Genomic DNA, 21,798 nt, shown 5'->3' with positions numbered 1-21,798 from the left:
CGCATTGACCAGGCTGCCTATGGTAGAACCGGCTCAACTTTTCAAGTAACTTCAAGTTATAAACTGAGGTTGTTAAACGATAAAATCTGCTTTGCGTTGTAGACAAAGGCAGAAACAAAGAGATAAAGAGCGATAAATACATGCTTGGTAAATGCTACTTAATATATTCATAATTAGAGGGGGAGGGTAAAAGTCAAAATAATTTTGTGATCATAACAGCTATAGTGAGAATCAGAAATTCAGAATTCGTAGAGTACTATACATACTTTTCTTCATCCGAATAAATGTATATACCGTAACCATATTTCTGGGACTTTCTCCACTCGCCGTCGTAAATATCACCATTTGGGTAGAAATATACCCCATGTCCATGTCGCTTTCCATCTTTTGTTTCTCCATTGTAGGTATCAACAACAATAAACGTCTCGTCTTCACTCCATTCTTCATTGTGATTGAAATTTTCCATCTTATCTGCTTTTGATTTGACTGTACTGTAATATCGAAAAATTCCACTAGAAATCTCTGACACAAGCGTGCATTCCTTTTTTATCGACTTAAGGCAAAGACTACAGTATGTATGCAGTTGTATTCAAGTTTTATTGCAAAGAAAGCGTGAAAAATAATGCATGTCCGTACCATAATATCTCTTTAACCAGAGTAGCAGGGGATACGCTAAGATATGGTAACTGGACTTTAAAGGCCCGTTTAAACTTCCATTTTTTGCTGCGATTTTATGGGCGATTTTCTCCTTTTGATAGATGTAAACGAGTGAATTAGTTACTGGTGTTCAAATAAGACCTCCTATACATCAGAGCATTTGTAAGTATAATTACTCATTCACATCTATCAAAAGGTATAACAAAAGCTATAATTGATTAAATACTGCAAAATGGATTTCCGTTTCGTAAACCCTTTAGAGCACTCATTGGGTGAAATATAAGCGCGGGATCACCTGGTTTACTAAATGACTCAAGGTCTCTCGAGAATTATAATACATTTACACTTTGTTTTCGTCAAACTTTTACTTGAGAATAACCCTGTATAAGACCGCCGTAGTGCAATTTTTTGTTGATTAGATTTACTCTTGAATTACATTTTGTTCTCTTAGACAAACTGACAAAGATGTCAATGCATAAAATATGTACGAAACGCGTAAGATACAAGGCTGGATTATATGTCAACCTATTCAACTGAATTAATACAATTTTCAGTCATTACTTTTAATTACTACATTGTCATTAATATATAATTACCATTATAGTCGCGTTGTTATAATTAACTTCTATGATTATTAATAATATAGCAAATTAACTAGCATGCAGTGTGTTTCCATGTAATGTTTCCAGTAGATATAAGAATAAATGTGTGCTGTGCAATATACGCAGTGAATCAGGCGTGAGCCACTCAAATGATAAAAACTGAACTAAATTCGATCATACACTAAAACTTCACCTTCCCCCAAATTAAATGTTAAAAATTAAAGCACTTCTAATTAAATCAGTTTTAACACAAGACAGAAAGAAAATCTCCTTTTATGGACAAAATAAACAACTGAAACAACCTCTAGCGGTCTTTCAAGCGGGATGCTTTCTGATTCAAGACCTTATACTAGATGTATTCAAAAATTAACGCATAAGAAATCCTGCTCGTTAACAAGGTTTCTGTCTGTAAGGGAAATAAGTCGAGTGAGAGGAGACGTTGCCTCAATTGAAAGGCCCGCTTTATTTGTTGCTTCCACTGTTGCAAAAATTGTTTGTCCCAGAGACAGGCCATAATTTTCGTGAAGATGAAATCTGCCTTCTGAGGTAATGCCAAAGTATGTATAAGGAATGACGTCATTTCCACGTGGTTTTCGTCTAATGCTGACACGAAATCCGGCGATGTTCGATTCTTCGTCATAGAAACGAGACCAATAAATTCGTAACGTCGTATTAATAAAGTGACAGCCAACATGTCCACGTCTAACATCGTGATTTCGGTCAGGACTTATGATAACAAAACCCTAAAATGCACATAATTATAGGCAATATCACAATTTGGATTTAAATTATTCAACAGATACTTATTGTCTCTTTGAAATATGATTCAGTTTTCAAAAAATATCAAAGATCAAAACCGGAAGATAATCCGGACAGGTGGGCAGTTATCTCATCTAGATCACGAGTGGAATAACTTTGTGCATTATCAAACTTGTAAGGCAAATTGAAGTCCATTATATTATTATATTTACCAACCAGTAATAGAGCACGTGCAACACGATTGGACCTTATAAATCTTCTATCATTATCTTCATCTTGGGGAATGCATGCTTACCTTTCCTGGTGGGGTGTTATCAATCCGTATTGGTGGCGAAGAAACGTCCAAACTTCGCTGCCCCACTGTATTATCACAAGCAACGATAACTTTGTAACTTTCGCCATGTTGCAATGTCAAGTAATTGACTTCAATTTTGTTTTGATTTGTCGTAGGCTGAACAGGCATTATTATCGTTGTTTGGTCCTCGGTTATTATGCTAAATACACAACCGATAATCCCACTTTCTTCATCTTCAAATCCACTGAACTCCACGGCCAGACTGCAATGACCAACACAAGACATGTAAGTTTTGTTCAATGACACTTTGCCGCCAACGGGTGCCGTTAAATCTGCTACAACTCCTTCTGATGTCGCCAAACTAAATAAGCCTGCTTTATTCCAAATTCGAACAGTCATGTAGTATGTATGCCTGTGGTGCAATTTGCAATTAAGACAGGTGACGTTCATCTTCTTCTCAAATGCACGACGCATGTCTTGTACATTGCATACTTCTCTGGTTGTACCAAAACAGTATTCTACAAAATCTATGCCACTTTCGTCATCAAATGTCTCCCAGTTTCCGATAAGATTATTGCTCGAACTAATATACCCTGTTCCAGAATGCTGAATTTTGATCTGAAAAAATTCAAGATGACTAGTTAAAGATGAACAAGTCGTTATTTTTCGCGCAGGCTATTTTTTTGAGCGATGTATTGATATTGATATTTTTTGCAAAATTTCACAAAAAATATGACCGCCAAAAAACTAGGTGAATCTCGTGCTTCTAGGTTTTCCAAAGGATATTGTATTTATTATTACGAATATGAAAATTATTATATGCACACAAAAAGACATATTTTTTCAAGGAAATGATTCTTGTTTCGTATTATACATACTTGTTGAAATTTCGGTGGTGTGTTGTCAATTGTGATACCATTCGACGAAACACGTGAACTTATTCCAGCTTTGTTCACAACTTGCAAAGTTATGTAGTAAGTTGAACCAGAGTTCATAGTAAGATTTTTAACATTCATCTCCCTCGCTAATCCGACTGAAAAGAACTCGTGTATGTTGTCCTCGCTTGACCCAGTTCCAACAGCTATCAAATACTCCATAATTCCACTTTCAAGGTCATAACCATTAGTCCATCGCACGTGAAGCTCGCCTGTGGATGCCTGATATTGATGTGAAAAGTTTTGGCCGTTTTTATCCAGTATTATCCCCACCGTGGGAGGTGTGTCGTCAACAGTAACACCATTTGACTGTTTTGACGATTCAAATCCGTCATGATTTTTACAGGTTATGCGGGAAACATACTGAAGACCTGAAATCAACGGGAAATGATGGACTACAGAACCATTTGCGTTAACCTCCATTTCCAATTTTACCGTGAAGGATTCGTTCTTATTAGGATACTCTTCACTGACAGTTAGGATACATTTCTTAATGCCAGATTCAGCCTCTGTGAACGCAGACCAACTAGTTGCTAAGGCAACGCTGGAATTGATGTAGTCTAAATCATGATCTATTCCATCAAACACATTTCCGGGAACGGGAGGTGTGAAGTCAATTCTGATATTACCTGAGCTAGCGATAGTTTTCAGACCTGCTTTGTTTGTTACAATGATAATACCGAAGAATGAATTTTCTAGATCTTCCGGGAGAAAACCATGAACAGTTCCTTGAAAAGCTGAACCCGCATTTAAGATGGAGGTCGAGCAAACGTTTTCAATGTAACCCAGACAATAGGCATAATTCTGAATTCCTGATTCCAAGTCAGCAAAACCCTGCCACGATATTGTATAGTCAACATCATTGGTCTTTTGGTTTAAAATGCGATGAGTCACACTTACGGAACCAACTGTTGGGGGAGTGATGTCGATGATAAATCCGTTTGAAGTTTTGTTGCTGCTCCATCCGCTTAAAGTGGTCCCGCGAACTGTTGTATAATACTTAACACCAGGCTTTACTGTGACATCGCTTTCTGACAACGACAGCAAAATTTTTGTGTTAAGCACTACATCTGTAAATTCTAAAATGTTGTCATATTCCCCCAGCGTGCCAACAGCCCACTCATACTTTATTATAGGATCCTTTGAATCTGCATGAAATGCACCCCATGACGCTCCAAGGGTTTCTCTATTGATATCATACTCCATGTCATGTGGCCCAGTACCATCTATGACGTATGACGGAATAGGCCATTGTTCAACCACCGACCAGCCGTTGGAATACCGCTGACTAGATAATCCTGCATTATTCCAGCATTGGATTACGTTCACGTATGAAGAGTTTGTGGAAAGTTGAACAGTGGCCTTTTCAATGTGTTTTGTGTTATACGTAATGTTAGCTTCATGAAGAGTCCTAACATAAACACTGAGAGTAGTGTTTCCCTCTTTCTTTAAAATGGCCCATTTGCAATTGCGTAGACCACTATGAATATCTCGTGCTCCGTTCCATGTGACTGTTGGAATCCAATTGCTAAACGACTTTTCCACGTCAGGATATTCTGTTTCTTCACCATCGTATACGAGTTGTATTTCAGGGGGTGTCGAATCGACCGTTACACCGTCCGAGACGAATATTTTGGACAAATTTACTCCGTTTGTTATACGAAACACAGCGAAAGCTGTCATCCCAGCATCAACTTTGCAGTCGCTACAAGTGAAAGAGTTATTTTTGAGGATTGAAGTGAAAGGTTTTATGAAGCAGTTGAAAGGAGTACTCCCAACACAATATTCAATTTCGTGTATTCCACTTTCGACATCTTTCACATCTTCCAAGGAAGCAGAAATTGTGTCTTGCATCAATATGAAATCCACGTCCTCATTCGAGACACCGTCTCTAACCATGCCTCCAGTTGGCGGACTTTGATCAAAATTAACTTCTTCTAACAAAAGTGAACTTGAAAGACCAGCTTTGTTAAAAGCTTTCACGGTCACATAATACACTTGATTCTCCTTAAAGAACAACCCATCAGCATTGAAATGTGTACATAAGTCTGTGCTGGTAAAATTGAGTATATCGTCACCAGAATTGTGTCTACCGATGCCAATTTCATAGTATTCTACTGGACTTTCGTAGTCTTCAAAGGCTTCCCAAGCAATTTTAAAAGAATGTGTATTTGAACGAAAGTAGCGTTTAGGTAGTTCATCACGTTTTCCGGTGTAATCTGGTGCAGTATTGTCAATGGTGAATGGCGTGCTGAGAACAAGAGACTCCAAACTTGCGTAGTTCATTGATTTCAAGACTATGATGTACGATTTTCCCGGATACAAAAGATTTGTATCAATGTATATTTCCTCTTCAGTCTGACTAGGTTTGAGAGTGTAATTCAAAATGGCTGAGCTGTTATGTACTACCGAGATCTCATATTTTTCTATTTTGCTTTCCGGATCTTGGAATCCCAACCAACTGACGCGAATACTTTCGCCTAATCTGTAATGTTTCTTGACGAGTCCTGAGTCTGATTTTATTTGTATTTGGCCAGTTTCTGGAGGGCTGAAATCAAAAAGGAATGGCGATGAACAGTTTCCAGACACGAGATTAGCTCGATTTCGTCCAACGACAGTGACAAAATAATGAATCCCTGGCCTAATATTCAACCCATTTCCAGAGGTATTGGCATTTGTGGCCGAACCGATATTCGTCAATGATTGAAGTTGTGTGCCATATTTTGACGTTCCTATCGCCATCTTGTAGTACCACATTTCGCTTTCCAGTTCTTGGAAATCCTCCCATGTAACGTAAATGTCCGTCGCTGTGGATGAGTAATAGGTTTCAGTTTCTTCAACAAAGCGCCAGTCCAGATGAGATGGCAATGGTTTAATATCACTTGAAACAGGTGGTGTCGTATCAATAATTACGCCGTTGGAAGATAATTCTTGTACCGCACCGGCTCTGTTGTAAACGTGTAAGATAACGGTATAATTGTGACCGTGTTTTAGATTTAGCACCTTGTTGGATGTAACGTGCGTCTGAAGGCCAACATCAACGAAATCTTGCACAAGTCCTCTACCTTCTTCATTAATCCCCCATTCAAATCTCTCTATCCTGCTTTCCAAGTCCCAAACTCGTTCCCAGTTTGCGCTGATTTCTTTGATAGATGACTGATAGCGAATATCTGGTTCGAGTATTCCGTCATGTACGATGCCCGTCGTTGGAGGAGTCGGGTCGATGAGGACACCGTCTGAAGCCAAGCATGACCTTAATCCTGCGTTATTAATTGCACACAATATGAAGTAATACACTTCGTTGTTAAGACGAAGTCCACTTATTGTAGAAGACATATTGTAGTTAACATCTATGAATGACGTAATGTCTGGCTGGCCAGCCCTGCTTCGACTAACAGCAACCTCAAAATGCTGGATGCCTGACTCGTGATCTTGAATTCCAGTCCAGGTTGCGGATAGCTCCATCGTATTTGATTGGTGATCTATATCATCTTCTTCCAGTCCGTCCAATACCATTGCACTTCTCCAATCAGGGGGGGAGACGTCTACAACAAATCCGTCTGATGAAACGACATTACTTTCAACTCCTGCTAAATTTTCAGCTTTAATCTTTATACAGTATCGTTGACCGTTCACGAGATGCAGACCATGGATTCCAAACGAAGTTGCTGTTGGTGGTATAACTGGCATGAACTGGTTATTAGTCACATGGTAGTTACCTCTCGTGCAACTACCCACTGCAAAGAAGTATGCTCTAACTTTTACATCAGCTGTTTCAAAACCTTGCCATGTTGCATGAAGTTCGGAAGTATTTGTTACATAATCGATGTCTACTGATGGATCACGGCCGTCGAAGACCATTCCGAGACTATGTGATTCAGCGATGGGGATTATTACGGGAGACATGATGTCTGCATGGAGACCAGCGTTGTTTATCCCGCGAATGATCAGGCGGTATGCTGTGTTATTGGCTAGCGACAAGGATCTAGAAGGTTATTAAAAATGACCACTGCATGAAAAACGCCGTATTCCAAGGTATTCACATGTGAATACGGGTGTGAATAAAACACATATTGCAAGCGTATTCCGACATGGAATATTAGTGTGAATACGGCATCGTATTCTTCAGTATTCTAAGTGTGAATACGCCGTGAATATGCCGCGTATTCTGACCAATATTCACACTTGGAATATCTCACTTCTCACTTAATCCGTGTTTCCACAAAATAAATTCATCAGCTGACATTTTTAAACTTTATTTTGAATGCTGAAAAATTGAAGTGGAATTTTATAAATAATTTGGCGCAAAAACCAAAAAGCGCGCTTTCGAGTTTAATAAACATTGAACGAGGAGATCGTGCGTTTGTGGCTGTAAGAAATCTTTTTGGCGCTTATAAATAAGGGAAGAGAGTGAAGGATGCCAAGGGCTTGGTAAAGTCTGGAAACTCTGGTCGCAGTTAAAGAGCATGCCGGCGAGTATTTGTATGCTACGATTCCCACGAAGTCTGATGAAGAAAATGCGCGAAATAGAAATGAGATTGCATGGCGCGATTTCCACAGCACCTTATGTTCGCTAATACGTGTAAAATGATAACGAATATTAACCGTATTTCAAGGATTTTTTATTGTTCAAAACCGAAAACGCATATACTGTTTGTGCGTAAGGGACCTCTTCGGTGAGTGACTAAATATCGTGCAGTTGAATTCAATAGCCGGCCTATAGACTATACCCTATGACCATGTTGGGAGTAATCTCAACATTTTATTAACAAATTACCTGGTGATAAGAGGTTAATGGGTTATGCGTTCGCAGCCTGTGCGAATGTTTAGGCATTTATTGTCCCTCAAGTCTGTCCATTAAGGAAAATATCAATATGAACAAACATGCATAATCTTTAGGTTGCCATGTTAATTTGCATAGCAGTCATACACATTGCAATGGTAGGTTTATCCACAGTTAATGTGTTTTATCAAGGTTGATCAAATGCAATACTAAGATTTCAGTCAATTATTTAAATTTTATACAGTCCTTAACAGATCATGTACATGTGATGGGTTACAACATTTCACATTTTATAAAATATTATTGGAACATCACAAATTGTTCAAAAATATGTAGCAAAAACACAGCCTATCATGAACTTCTACTAAGCTGTTATGATTTTCAATCTTTCATCAGCTGATTGTTAATTTATAAGCAATGTTGTTTTAGTATATATGAAACATTGCTCCTGGAGTATGTCAGAAATTATACTTAATAGTAAATTGTTGAGCAAAGCAAGTGATGTTTTTTCACTTGGTAAGATATTAAAAACTATAGGTGAGCAGATAATGAATCAGGAACTTCTTTCACTGGGTGAAAAATCCTCTTCATCTTTAGCAAAGTTAAGGCCAACTCTTTTGGGAATTTTCTCAATCTTGCAACCCCTGATGGCTAAAAACAATTAAAACCACCTTAAAGCAATTATTGAACAAAATACATAGCAAACTTTCTTAAGCTATAATAGATTATTATCCGAAAGGTTAATGATAATGGTAAAAGCTGATGTTGCATGCATGGCCATTTGTTTTTATTGTTGTGCATAGAATTTATGCAGTGTAATGAAATTATAATATTCCTAGGAGAATGTATATGTACAATGTACAATGTACACACCATTCATATAATTTGGAAGCTAATCAATTAGGGTAAAAATGGAAACAAATTCTTCCATGAACTTAAAGCTGTATATACACATAGCTACTCCTAGTATGCAAACATCGAGAAGCTGTAGTAAACTCATCTACACTTTAATGGTATATTCTTTAAGTATTGTGATTATAATTTATGTACGGAAAAGTAATTGCAAACAAATCAGTAAACAGTCTCAGTTATAAATTATGATGAGGGCAATGTTAAAAGGCTTCACTTAAAAACACAGTCTAGCATGAACTTCTAAGCTGTTAAGATTTCTGTCTTTGGGCAGCTGGTTGTTAAGATTCCTATCTTTTGGCAACCAGTTCAATAGCTATTCTGTGGTAAATATTAGTGTAAATATAATTCATATATGCTAAAAGGAAAAATATAGGCCATTATTTTGTTAAAAAATATGTATTATATATAACTAAAAAACACAGTCTGGCTTTGATTTCTAAGCTGTTAAGATTTCTGTCTTTGGGCAGCTGATTGTTAAGATTTCAATCTTTTGGCAATCAATCATTAGCTATTCTGTGACAATTATATAACAATATATATCTATAATATATAAATTTTGCCTAAAATATAAAAACCCTCATGAAATGCACCAATGCACCTCATTTCAATGCATCTTGAAACGTCTATCTAAGGGTTATGTTATGTTAAAGTTATGATTACAGCAGCTTTCTGAATATTTGTGGTAGGTAAGAAAGTAATGTCCCTTTTCAGTATTGGCAAACTTTTAAATTTTGTTTGTATTGAGTATGGCTTTGAAATGGCAAACATTTGTACCTACTATAATTAGTGTGTGATGGAGGTAGGATTGATGAAAACCAATTAAACCATCATACAATTTATTTATTACAAGCAGGTACAGTTAGCTGTGTACAAATTAGCTACAATAAACACAATCGTAATCTATTTATATTAATAAAAACAAAAAAAGTGATGAGCCCAGCCGTAAAAGCGTTGGCCTCGCACTATTGTTGTTGTGTTGTGTTGTTTCAGGACTATAGTATGACATAACTCTTGTTATTATTAAATAACTTACCTGATTTTAGCGCCGCCACAAGAATTATTTTGGGGCATCGCGAACATCTTTAACAATTCAAAGTTGAACAGCTTGAACTTCTGTTGAAACCACGCATTTATATATAAGCGCCCTGGTTGAAACCAATTGACATTTGTGCCATGTTATCGTTTTGTAAACAAAGGGAACTGGACAACTTTTGCGAGGAATCATATAAAGACATTTATTTGTTATTGTTACCTCCGAATTTCGCCATTTATTCGCAATTTCGCCGCAATTCCTTGGCGCAAAAATTGTCACTAACATGTCGAAGAGGAAATTTCCCAAAGGAAATTTCCTACGATTTCCCAACACTGAACTGTATATATTACGGATGCTTTTGACGATACAGAATCATCAACTTTCTACCCATGTGTTTACGTATCCAAGCAAAAATAAAAGTATTTTTTTATATATAACTTCTTTTACACAGGTAATTAAAGAAATTGATGGATATTTCTCTTTTTATACAGCTTTTTTACGACTTACGAGGCTACTCAGCGCTCATCGACTGAGGATATACGATACTCGACATCCCTGCGGCAGCAAAAAAATTAGTCAAATAAAAACCATCGTGCGTTTGGTAACATTTATTGTCTTTATTGTCTGTCGCCTAAACAAATCAAGTGCAATTTCAATTTGTGACCGTGATGAGAAGAAATGCTGGATAACAGTTGACACCGGCATTGAACTGAAACAACCTTTGCCTATTCCGTGGTATATAAACGCATTTCCTGCAATATTTACACAATATAACTCGTTGATTATCCCGTATTCATGCGTACAATCACATTTTCTATGCCGAAGTGTGAATACTAGGTCTTGAAAAATATTCACAGAGTATTCGAAGGTATTCTAGGTCAGAATACGCGGTGTGTTTTATTCACAGGTATTCACATCGGAATACCCCCAATATTCCGAGGATATTCACAGTGAATATCTGTGAATACGTGTGAATATGGACCATATTCGAACTCATATTCGCACGTATTCACCTGTGAATACGCGGTTTTTCATGCAGTGACTGACAATACTCTCAGAAACAATAAGATGTTGAAATCTGAGAATTGATAGACAATTTTCTAACAAATCCAACTAAAGACACACACTATAATACAGGCACTATTATACTGTCATACAGGCAAAGTTTATTTGAACAAAATTTAACGACATTTATATGGTGGAATGGTAGAAAAACAAACTTTTCAAGTTAATGATTCCAAGGGAATAAAAAAATTGTAGTTTTTTGATGGTGTTACTTGTATCTATTGGATATTGTATTAACGCTTACCTAAAGATTGCTTTTGTTGCCAGGTTTACTCCTGGCACATCATTCCATTTGCTCGGTCGTGTGTCATTTTCGAAAATACTCCACTGATATTTGTCCATACCACTATGTGTATCCACAAATTGAGGCCAAGATGCAGATAACGTGCCTTCATTTACAATATATACAATCAACATTCCATCCTTTTGGGCCATTTCCCCTTTAACGTGTATTTTTCCAGTATAAACGGGATGAGATGTGTCAATATACACTCCGTCTGATTTTGCATCTTTGTAATGACTCACTCTATCGATGGCTCGTACAGTTATATAATAAGTATTGCCATCCGCCAGTTTTATCGCTTGGATTGTAACATTTGTTTGCAAGCCAGTGGTAGTCCATGATGTGATATTCCCGCCATTTTGATCAGTTAGTATGTATCTGTATTCGATGATTCCACTACCCCGAATACCGTCGTCAAATCCTTTCCAGTTTCCGTAAAATACTGTGTCATCCGATTGATAGTCAATGTCATCAGACATGCCATCATTAACTGTCCCTGGTCGTGGTGGATCATGGTCAATGAGTAAACAATTTGAAGAAGCTTGAGTTTTAAGTCCAGCCGCGTTTTCCCCTTCGACAATAGCGCAATATTCTTCTTCGGAGACAAGGGTTAGCTGTGGAACTAGAAATTTTTGTTTCAAACCGACTGAAGATAAACCTGACGACAGAAAGCCACCATGCTTTCTTTTGACACCAACATTGTAATTGACTATAGGTGTATGAGGGTCAGTAAACTGTTCCCAACTTATGCTGTAGCTGGAGCGCCAGTCAGCATATTGCAGATCTTGTGAAATGCTTGAGCCGTCACACACTGATTGCGAAAAAGGTTTTGATTTATCAATTGTTACACCATTACTGCTTACTTCTGAGTACAATCCTGCTTTTGTGTATGCTCGAACTTTTGTTGTAAGCTTGCTGCCGTCTGGGATTACTGAGATTGTTTTACTGAAAGAAACGTTCAAGTTTACATTCATAAAGGCTTGTACTTCACTTTGGCTGTTTGATAATTGTAGTTGATATTGCATTGCAACTTCGTACTTCGCAATACCGTGGAGTGATTGAAATCCTCCCCATGTTGCGCTGAACGTCATACTTGATTGAAACTGAAGGTCAGTAGAGCCTAATCCGTCATGGACCCAGCCACTTGTTGGAGTGCTGGTATCTATGGTAACTGGGTTACTGCACACAGGCAACCCAAATTCATCACGAATATTATGTGCCTGAACAACTACTTTATAGATTTCTGCATTCAGCAAATTTAGGCCACCAAGAATATGAGTATTCGTATTTGACGAAAGTATTGCATTTTCTTTTTCCAGATAACAGCTTCTATCAGCCTTTATTATGGACCATTTAATAGCGAGAGAACCGCAGGTGACAGAGAATCCACTAAGTTGAAAATACAATTTGTTTGTACTTGATTGAAATGAAACTGGCGTTGCAAAATTGGGAAGTATTATCCTCGCTTGACCATCTTGAATTCTTATTCCTGTTACAGCGTTTGGTGGACATGTTCCTAATACGCCATCGCATCTGCGAAACCCAAAAAGATATAAGTTTTCTATCTTCCTCAGTATGATTTTTTTTATTTTGAACTGTTTTTCCACCTAAACTGTTAAAATATATTTGTAAATATAATTTCTAGGGGTCATCGGACAATTTTTACCAAGCTTCTTTCTTGACCAGCCGTATAAACATAGAAAAACTAGAAAAACTAATATGAATAATTAAGTTATCTTTTCCCAACCTGAACAATTTCCTTTTACCTTTCAGGTTGATCGCAGAAGTCAATAGCCGCGCGGCAAATTGTCCCATTGTTCCTCATAACGTTTCTACATGTCCCGTCACCATTGCATTCGGAACTTTGTATACAACTGGACTGCGGGTATGACGATTGACAGCTGTATTGAATACCGACACAGTACCCATTATTACAAAGATCTTGCTTCGTACAGTCATTACCGTCACTGCACTTGGTTGCTGGTCGATTGGACCATGCAGAACTTGATTTAGAGGATTTATCATAGATGTCGCACCACTGACATTCATTATTTGGGTTGAGTTGTTTATGTGGATAGTTTATGTCTGAACAATAATGCAAATATGGTTATTTTCAGATAGTTTTAGCGCTTCATTGATAAGAAAATATATTGCTCTAATGTGATATTGCGCCATTGAGAACTGAGAATATTGATTCAGAATTATACATAAAATATTGATGCGGAATTATACATATAACAAGAATTCGATTTTAAGTTTAAATTTTACTCACCCGCTATTTTACAGGTACATTTTCCTGCCACATATCCATACCCGATGTGTAAGCTGCAGTCACGGCCATTGCAGGATTGACAATCATTATTGCATGAAAAACGGATCCCTTCACATTGACCATTTTTACATTTGTCAGACTTTGTGCAAATGTCACGGTCATCGCATGGAGCGCCATGCTTCATCGTCCAGGTTGTCGTACTTGATGATGGAAGGCACCACTGAGGGGAATATGTAAATATGAAGTTAGAGTATGAGCTTCTTTGGTTTTGTTAATCGTTATGTTAAATCGTGGAAAAATCGGTTTTGGTTTTCCAACAAATTTCTCACCCATTCTCGTCCCATCCCGAGTACAAAGGAATCACCTTGGTTGATAAATACCGAAACCATGATCACATTTAAGAATCAAAATATAATTCAAACAAGGCACAGATTGAGACTGTAAATTTTCGACTTTATTACAAAGTCATCTTCAGACAGAATGAAATACAATACTTTACAACGCATATATATGCAACACAGAGAGAGAGCGCACGTGTCAATCCAGCATGTAGGCGGAAGGCCGGTAAACCAACCTGGATTGCCGGATTGACACGTGCGCTCTCTCTCTCTCTCTCTGTGTTGTATATATATGCGTTGTAAAGTATTGTATTTCATTCTGTCTGAAGATGACTTTGTAATAAAGTCGAAAATTTACAGTCTTAATCTGTGTCTTGTTTGAATTATATTTTGATTCTCAAGATGTCTTGTTTATTCGGAATTTGCTTTTTACTTTACTTTTTTAAATTGTCGGCTGGTCATGGTTTATGATCACATTTGATTAAAGAGAATGATTCTTACTTTACCTGGCACACATTTCTTGGTTTATTCGTATTTGCAGTATAACATGTGTCCACATTGTTAGTGTTAATAATGCAATATCCGTTTCTTATTTGGCATGCGTCGTTGTGATGGTCTTGGCATGCTAGACAAGTGAAAGGCTCCCCTCGACATTCCCCATTTATACAACGATCATTTCTTGTCTTTACATTATTATCACTGCATCCAAGGTTGTTATTTGCCGTCCAAGTTCTAGGCCTGTTGCTGTTACATTGCTATAAAAGATGCGTTAGATGATGATGACGATGATGACGACGATGATGATAATGAACAATGTTGATGATGATGATGATAATGATGATGATGATGATGAAAATGAACGATGATGATGATGATGAACAATGTTGATGATAATGATGATGAAAATGAACGATGATGATGATAATGATAATGTTGATGATGATGATGATAATGATGATGATGAAAATGAACGATGATGATGATGAGCGATGAGGCGGGAACGTCGAAACTCACCTGACAAGGCTTTCCAGGTCTTAAATTACCATGCTTGTAACATTTCCTTCCGATAACACAGAAACCTGGATTGATCACACACCCACTTCCATCACAACTCTCACAGTGTAGACACGTGAAAGGCGTTCCTTTACATACCCCGTTCACGCAATGATCATTCCTCGTACACAAATTATTGTCACTGCAAGACAACTTATTGTTGTTTGTCCACACTGTTTTGCGAAACCTTTGACAATCCTTAATGTTAAGAAAATATTAAATTTGTTTTGTGAAATTCAATCGTATAGAAAAAATTTGAAAATTGAATACATATATTTTTCCTGCATGAAACAATGTCGCGTAACATCCAGTTGCCTGAGAAGTGTTCAGCCAAGCTCATCTTATGGCATTTGTTCATACTGTCGGTTTGTGCTTGAAATGATGCTTCATGATGATGATGATGATGATGATGATGATGATGATGATGATGATGATGATGATGATGATGATGATGATGATGATGACGACGATGACGACTACGATGATGATGATGATGATGACGACGATGATGATGGCGACGACGACGATGATGATGATGACGACGACGACGATGATGATGACGATGATGATGAAGGATGTTGTTGATGATGATGATGATTGAACATGTTCAGTTTTGTTCGACAGGACTGCGACGGCATTAAGATAACTTCACCTGACATTGATTATATTGATTAATATCACCGTATTCAAAGCAATTTCCACCAATCTTGCATTGCAGAAGTCGACAATTTAGGCCACGTTTTGTGTAACAGTGATAGCAGGAGCAAGAAAAACTTCCGTAAGTATTTTTGCAAATATGTTCACATGGACGCCTTAAACATTCATTCACATCTTAAAAGGAATAAAAATTAACAGTCAGTAGTCGTATATTGACAGTATTAATTCTTTTGGCCGATTATTAAAGCAGACAAAAAGATATGGCAAACCTTCAATTCCACTCACACAATTCATTACCAGAAATTTTATGGTCGCATGTATACTAATTTTCATTTCATTTCATAATGATCTTCAAATTTTACCATAAAATACATAAACTTAAAGTACAAATGTAATTGTTATATAGGTGCTGCATGCGTATTTTAAATGTGATTGGTTCATTCGTAGTGACATGACTTTGTTGCCCGCTTCTTCTCATAACAAAGTAAAGTGGGTTTTTTTAAATGAAATTGTTGTGTAACATGTATGTTTTTTGTTCCTATATAACAAAACACTTAATGTACACTACCTCGGGAAATAGTGAGTTTTGTTTTCGTTGGAGTCTCAATGTTTCGCTCGACTTCGTCTCGGGAAACATTCAGACTCATAGAAAAACAAACTCACTATTTCCATCGGGAGCATACATTAAGTGTAAAAATTACAAAACTTAAAATTGCCTTCGCTCTGGACCAGTGCCCACTGTTTGCCAATCTCAGTATCAATTAGCAGCCGTTAGGCAAAATTTTCAAAAAGATGCATATGAGGAGGAAGAGGAACAAAATTTCTTGGAGTATTACACGTCAATCCGAACCGAAATATTCGTAGGAATGTGAGCGAAGTAATAATAAAATATAAGTTCGTTGAGAGAACATGGCAAAAACTTTGAGCAATATATTTTTAAAAATTTGGCGAATTGCTGAAATATTGAAGGTAAGAAAGTCGGTTACCAAAATTTTTAAACAGCTGCTTTATCGATCTAGAAGTCGGTAAACAGTGGACGAAGTCTGTGGTTGCGAATTTTACGTCTTATATTTCCACTCAATTTTATAGTATTTTATTGTAAAACTCAAAATTCATTATGATGTACCATGAAATGCAAATTAATACACAAACGACAGCCATTTTGTCACTAATCTGTGGTAATGAATAATGCATTCAAACTCCAATTAAAAGCTTGATTTCAAAGAAGAAAACTTTTCGGGAAATCTTATGTAGATTTTACTCACCATACTCACAGCAGGTTCCTCTAAAACCAGGAATGCAAGAACAACGACCAGGGATTGCTCTTCCTCCGTTTTTACATTTATTTCTATTACATGATCTTCTCTCGCTCAACGAATATGGACATGCACCACCGCATGACTCACTGCGAATTTTTCTTCTTGCTCGCGTCTGTATTCCTGTAGTACCACATCTATGACTACATCCACTCCACCATGACCATGAACTTACTTCGCAGTTTACACTTGAACAGCCACCACCGCCCCCGCCGCCCCCGCCTCCCGGCTTACAACCACTGACCAAAACATTTCGAATTGACAGGAGTGAAATACAAGCCAGTACGAAATTCAATGCAATCCCTAACATAGAAATTTTTTTATCTGTACAGTGAAGTAAATCCTGATTTAGCAGGATTTTCATTTTTCAATTTGGGGACTTTACGTTTTTTCTTTTGTTTGTATCATAATTTATTGATTGAAATAGTTAACATATTCAAGTTTAGTTACCATATTTTTGACATTTCGTATTATTAATTATCTTACGATAGGTATATATACTGTATATTAGTCACGGTAGCTTAAACGAGCTATAAGTTAGCTGGCTTGGAAGCTTGAATATAGATTGAAATATATTTACAATATATAAAGTAGTAAACGGTTAGGAGAAGAAGAAGGTACAGAACTACAATCCAATGCACTATAATCCCCGAGCCGGTGCGAAGCATCGGGTGAGGGTACTAATTCCGCCAGGAGATTCCGGAATTACCGCCCGGAGATTTTAATTACACCTGGGAATGCACATGCGAAATCGAAGTTGTCCGCTATTATGTCATGGACGTTGGGCGTTTTGTAAGTTATGCGCATGCGTGAGTTTAAGACGAGTTTAAATTGGTAACTAGCAAACGTTTGCAAACGTGCGATTGGCTAAATTAAAATTTTGATGGTCTTGAAAATATACGAAAAATTGACTCGTAAAATTGATTAGAAGAGAATGTAAAAGATGCTTTTGTGGATAGAAAAATTTTGATTAAAATGGATGGAGTGTTTTTGAACAGGTAAATGGGTAGATTTTGTATCTTAAAGCATGCAAGTATTTTACACGTTTAATACGTTGATTTATTTTGAATTTAATCGTCAATTTAAAAAGAAATTGAAATTTCGCTAAAAATTGTAGTAATCGTAGCACAATAATGATTATAGTTGAATTTGATAGCTCAGCCTCGAGAGTCTACTTTATAATTATTGTACTTGATGTATAGGATACAACTGCGATTATTCAGCAGAAACGAGTATTATAGAATTTCACTGTTGGAAATGTATGTTTATTGCTTCAGGCGAGGGGATTTTGCATGGATGTATTTCTAGTATGTAATTACACTTATATATAAAAGTAAAAAGTTAGGGAAAGAAACAAAGTAGCTATAGCATGAGCATAAATTATCAAATTTCAACCTATTCTTTGCCTTAATATCCATTTGAAGGAAATTAGAGTTTCAGCGATTTTTGCCTCACGAGGGAGTCACTCACATTCCAATTCGTTGCTGCATTTTAATTGAAACACCTCTTGCCAAATTATTTTTTTGGCATATGCGGTGCCGTAGGTTAGGACACTTATATAAATATATAATTATTATTTGTGCGTATTTTGCAGGTATGAATAAAGCAATCATGCATGTTTAAGAATAATGTAAAGTGAATGACAATTATAACAATATTATTCATTAAGATTGAGAACGATTTGAACAAATGTCAAGCACAAAAGCGTGCTGATGTTGGATTACTTTTTTTATACACCTTCAAATTATTTTAATTTTGTGAAAATAAAATAAAAATGAAAGACAGTAGCATGTGTCCACACTAACATTTGGTTTCAGATTGAGAAAGAGTGCACAAATAGATAGTTAACCACCGCGGAACCGGGAGGTACGGAGCGAGTATTCTAACAATGATTTCCCTCAACAGTTTTTCCCACCAAAGAATTTCAGTCCATGCATATGATATATATACTTCAACGGAATCTATATTGAAAGCCAAAATGGCTCCAGCAGCATTCCTATATTTTGCAGGCAAACTACAATCCTTATAACCATAGCACACACCATAGCACGCACTGTCGTAATAACTGAATAGGTGTAATATTATAATGAAACATTAAGAATTAATGTATATGTAAGATAAATTATATCCAATGCATTTTTAACTTGCAAAAAGAAAGACTGCGTTCGTGAAATGAAATTTGGTTGTATAGGTATATGCATGCAAATCACAAAAGTTTTATCGTGTAGAAATACACGAATGGAATATCACATGGAACGTCGGTATATTCTCACTTTCCAGAATATATACGTACATCATGCATTAAAAAGATTCATATGTATTTCTTACCTTGTTTCTGCTGTTTATACATGTTTGGTGTTCTTGTTTTTTACAACTGCTGCGATACCGAAAGCTTGATACTTTATCAAGAGCTATACGGTGACTTCCTGTCGCCATTTACGAGATACTCAATCTCGTAAATGGCGACAGAGCAGATATTAATCGGTTTTTTTCAAGGGTGGTCGTCAATTCTGAGATGTTTTTGTCATAGAATTATTGTGTGTTGTAAGTTGGGCATGATGCATATTCAAGAATTGGTACTATTGTTTATGATAATTTTCTCCGTTACAAAAGAAGCAAAAGCGATAGAGCTGTTTCCTGGTTTGAAATGTACTTATAACTATGACTTGGAAGTCCACAACCATCGCGGAAAACGCTCAACTAAAGAGTTGAATTTCAAAGTTAACGTTCAGGTACATAAATTATATAGATAGATATAAAACTCGGAATCAACGTGGCCTATTGATAAAGATCAACGAATCTCCCTTAAAGCTAAGTAACACTTTGAAGCTTTTTTCTTAAATGTATGGTATGGTATATGAATGAATAGTATACTCCGGGTTAAGCTGCCAACACCCACAATGCATCTATAAGTCTTTGCATGGTACTACTTATCAATTCTCTGTAAAGCATGCGATTCCCTTGTAGGATAAAAGTAATAAAGAGCCGCTTTTCTTGGTTTAAATACAATTTCGATTATGTATTGGACGTCGCGAATACGCATTGTGCATAAAAAACACTAATTAACCAAGGAATAGTATTTTTTTAGTATTCGCTCATGCTGGTAATTGTTTCATAAAGTATTGTAAGCCATATATACTTCCAGCTCTATTTAAATCATTGTGACAGGAATGCAAGGTCAATACAATCTGTTTAGTATTAGTTTGCACATAAAGTACACGTTTAATATATTTAATTTCGACAATCATTGCAATATATTTTCTCCTTATTTGTCTTAGGACATTTTGTAGTCAGTAACGAAAGTAATTATCCATGCACCCCTAGTAATAAGCAAGGTTCAAGCTCTGTTAAAATAGTGGCATCGTATAGATACAATATAGCAACTGCAAGCTGCTTGGTTGTTTCTTGAGTGTTATGATATTCAAACTTAACATGAACATTTTTATTAATCACTGAGCCGTGCAAAATGATAAAGTGCTCGCACATGGTATATAAATTACTTTATTAGCGTGCGCAATATTAAGATAGACCAGACTTTTCGCTTTCGAATGATACTTTTTTGTGCCAAATGGAGAAAAAATGAGCAGATATGGGTTCGTTAAAATATCTAAACACGCAATAAGCTAAACACGCAAAAGAAAAGCAATTATGTTATACTCATTTTGACAGATGGATCGAAATCATCGAATAACCCAAATAAGGCAGTTATGTGTGGCCGGGGGTATACAATATAGTGACTACAAATATTTACGACGAAATAAACACCAAAAATTGCCCGAGTTTACTAAAATCACTCATTTTAGTAAAAATTGGCCGAAATTTGCAAGCGTGTCATTTAAATGTTTCTGCATGGGAAGGAGCAGCTGCCTTCCAACGCCCTAGGGACGCCGGAACAGGGGGAAGCAGGGGCAACTGCCCCCCTTGCCTATTACCAGCACGAGCAAGGAGGGCAGAAATGCCCTTTCATTTTAAAAGATTAATTACATTCTATATCCGAAGTAAAAGTGCCACAAACGAGCATCAAGAATAACACAATCGTCTAGACACAGAAATTATCTTGGAAAGAGAAATCACGACGATACGAAGTTCAATTGACGATGTTTTGCAAACATTCTTTATTAATGCGCACCTACAGAGGTGCCCTTTCACCAAAATCTGCCCCCCTTGCCCTCGCATCGTTCCGGCGTCCCTGCAACGCCCCGTACCCCTATATGACTTGTATGTTGTTTTAGCAGTGTCCCAAAAACTATGTACTATGTATGCAAAACAATGTAATAGTTAGCTTAAAGCCTGGCGTACACTAGAGCTTTCTGCTTAGCCAAATGTCATTCGCGGAAGCGTGTTTAAGTAGGAAGCTCCAATATGCAGTAAACTTTTTTGAGTTTTTGTTCACTCGTGGTGCATGGAGCTGCCAAATATTCAATATGTTGAATATTTTTTGGCATGAATGACGTTTGTCTCTGCGTGTGCGTTGAAGCTGAAGGAGCAAGCTCGCAACAACTCAGCAAAGTGCATGCGTATCAGCGACAGTCAGTAAACGAAAGCAAGATTTCCGAAGAGGACGTCGTAGGCGATTACGAGCGCTATAGCTGCACATCGACAGACATGGTCAAGGCGCTGGATTATTCGGAGAAAAACAAGGGGCGCATGCAAATCAAATATCGCCCGAAATATTTCGGCCGGATATCATCGCTTAAATAGAGTAGCATAATATAATAAAATCTTGGCAATGGTTTGCCCAATAATTTCAAAAAAAGATTCCGCAAATACCTCTTTAGAATCTCAATACAATACAACAATACAATATAGCTACTGCAAGCTGCTTGATGGTTTCTTGA

The 21,798-nt window shown here is 36.9% G+C and overlaps 1 protein-coding gene across 1 annotated transcript; it reads right to left on the bottom strand.

Annotated features, from left to right (window-relative positions):
* Window positions 1-1,618: 1,618 nt before the first annotated feature.
* On the bottom strand, window positions 1,619-19,310 carry LOC114533498. Its single transcript, XM_028555027.1, has 11 exons — window positions 19,289-19,310; window positions 16,910-17,263; window positions 15,640-15,818; window positions 14,949-15,185; window positions 14,441-14,689; window positions 13,597-13,816; window positions 13,091-13,409; window positions 11,286-12,857; window positions 3,192-7,233; window positions 2,314-2,931; window positions 1,619-2,002 (listed from the first exon to the last, which is right to left on the bottom strand). Exons 1-11 carry the CDS (start codon window positions 19,308-19,310, stop codon window positions 1,619-1,621), a joined length of 8,196 nt encoding a protein of 2,731 aa, XP_028410828.1.
* Between the last annotated feature and the right edge of the window lie 2,488 nt (window positions 19,311-21,798).

The sequence above is a fragment of the Dendronephthya gigantea genome, unplaced genomic scaffold (genome assembly GCF_004324835.1).
Source record: "Dendronephthya gigantea isolate DGI-Jeju-01 unplaced genomic scaffold, DenGig_1.0 000092F, whole genome shotgun sequence".
NCBI classification, from domain to species: Eukaryota; Metazoa; Cnidaria; class Anthozoa; order Malacalcyonacea; family Nephtheidae; genus Dendronephthya; species Dendronephthya gigantea.
This window is presented reverse-complemented; position numbering and strand designations above follow the sequence as displayed.

Excerpts from the sequence above, each read along its gene's own strand:
- LOC114533498 (XM_028555027.1), bottom strand. The coding sequence starts at position 19,310 with ATGTATAAACAGCAGAAACAAG. Across the intron at positions 13,817-14,440 it reads AACCAAGAAATGTGTGCCAG|TGGTGCCTTCCATCATCAAG; the intron begins GTAAAGTAAGAA and ends TATTCCCCTCAG. Across the intron at positions 13,410-13,596 it reads ATGTACCTGTAAAATAGCGG|ACATAAACTATCCACATAAA; the intron begins GTGAGTAAAATT and ends ATTATTGTTCAG.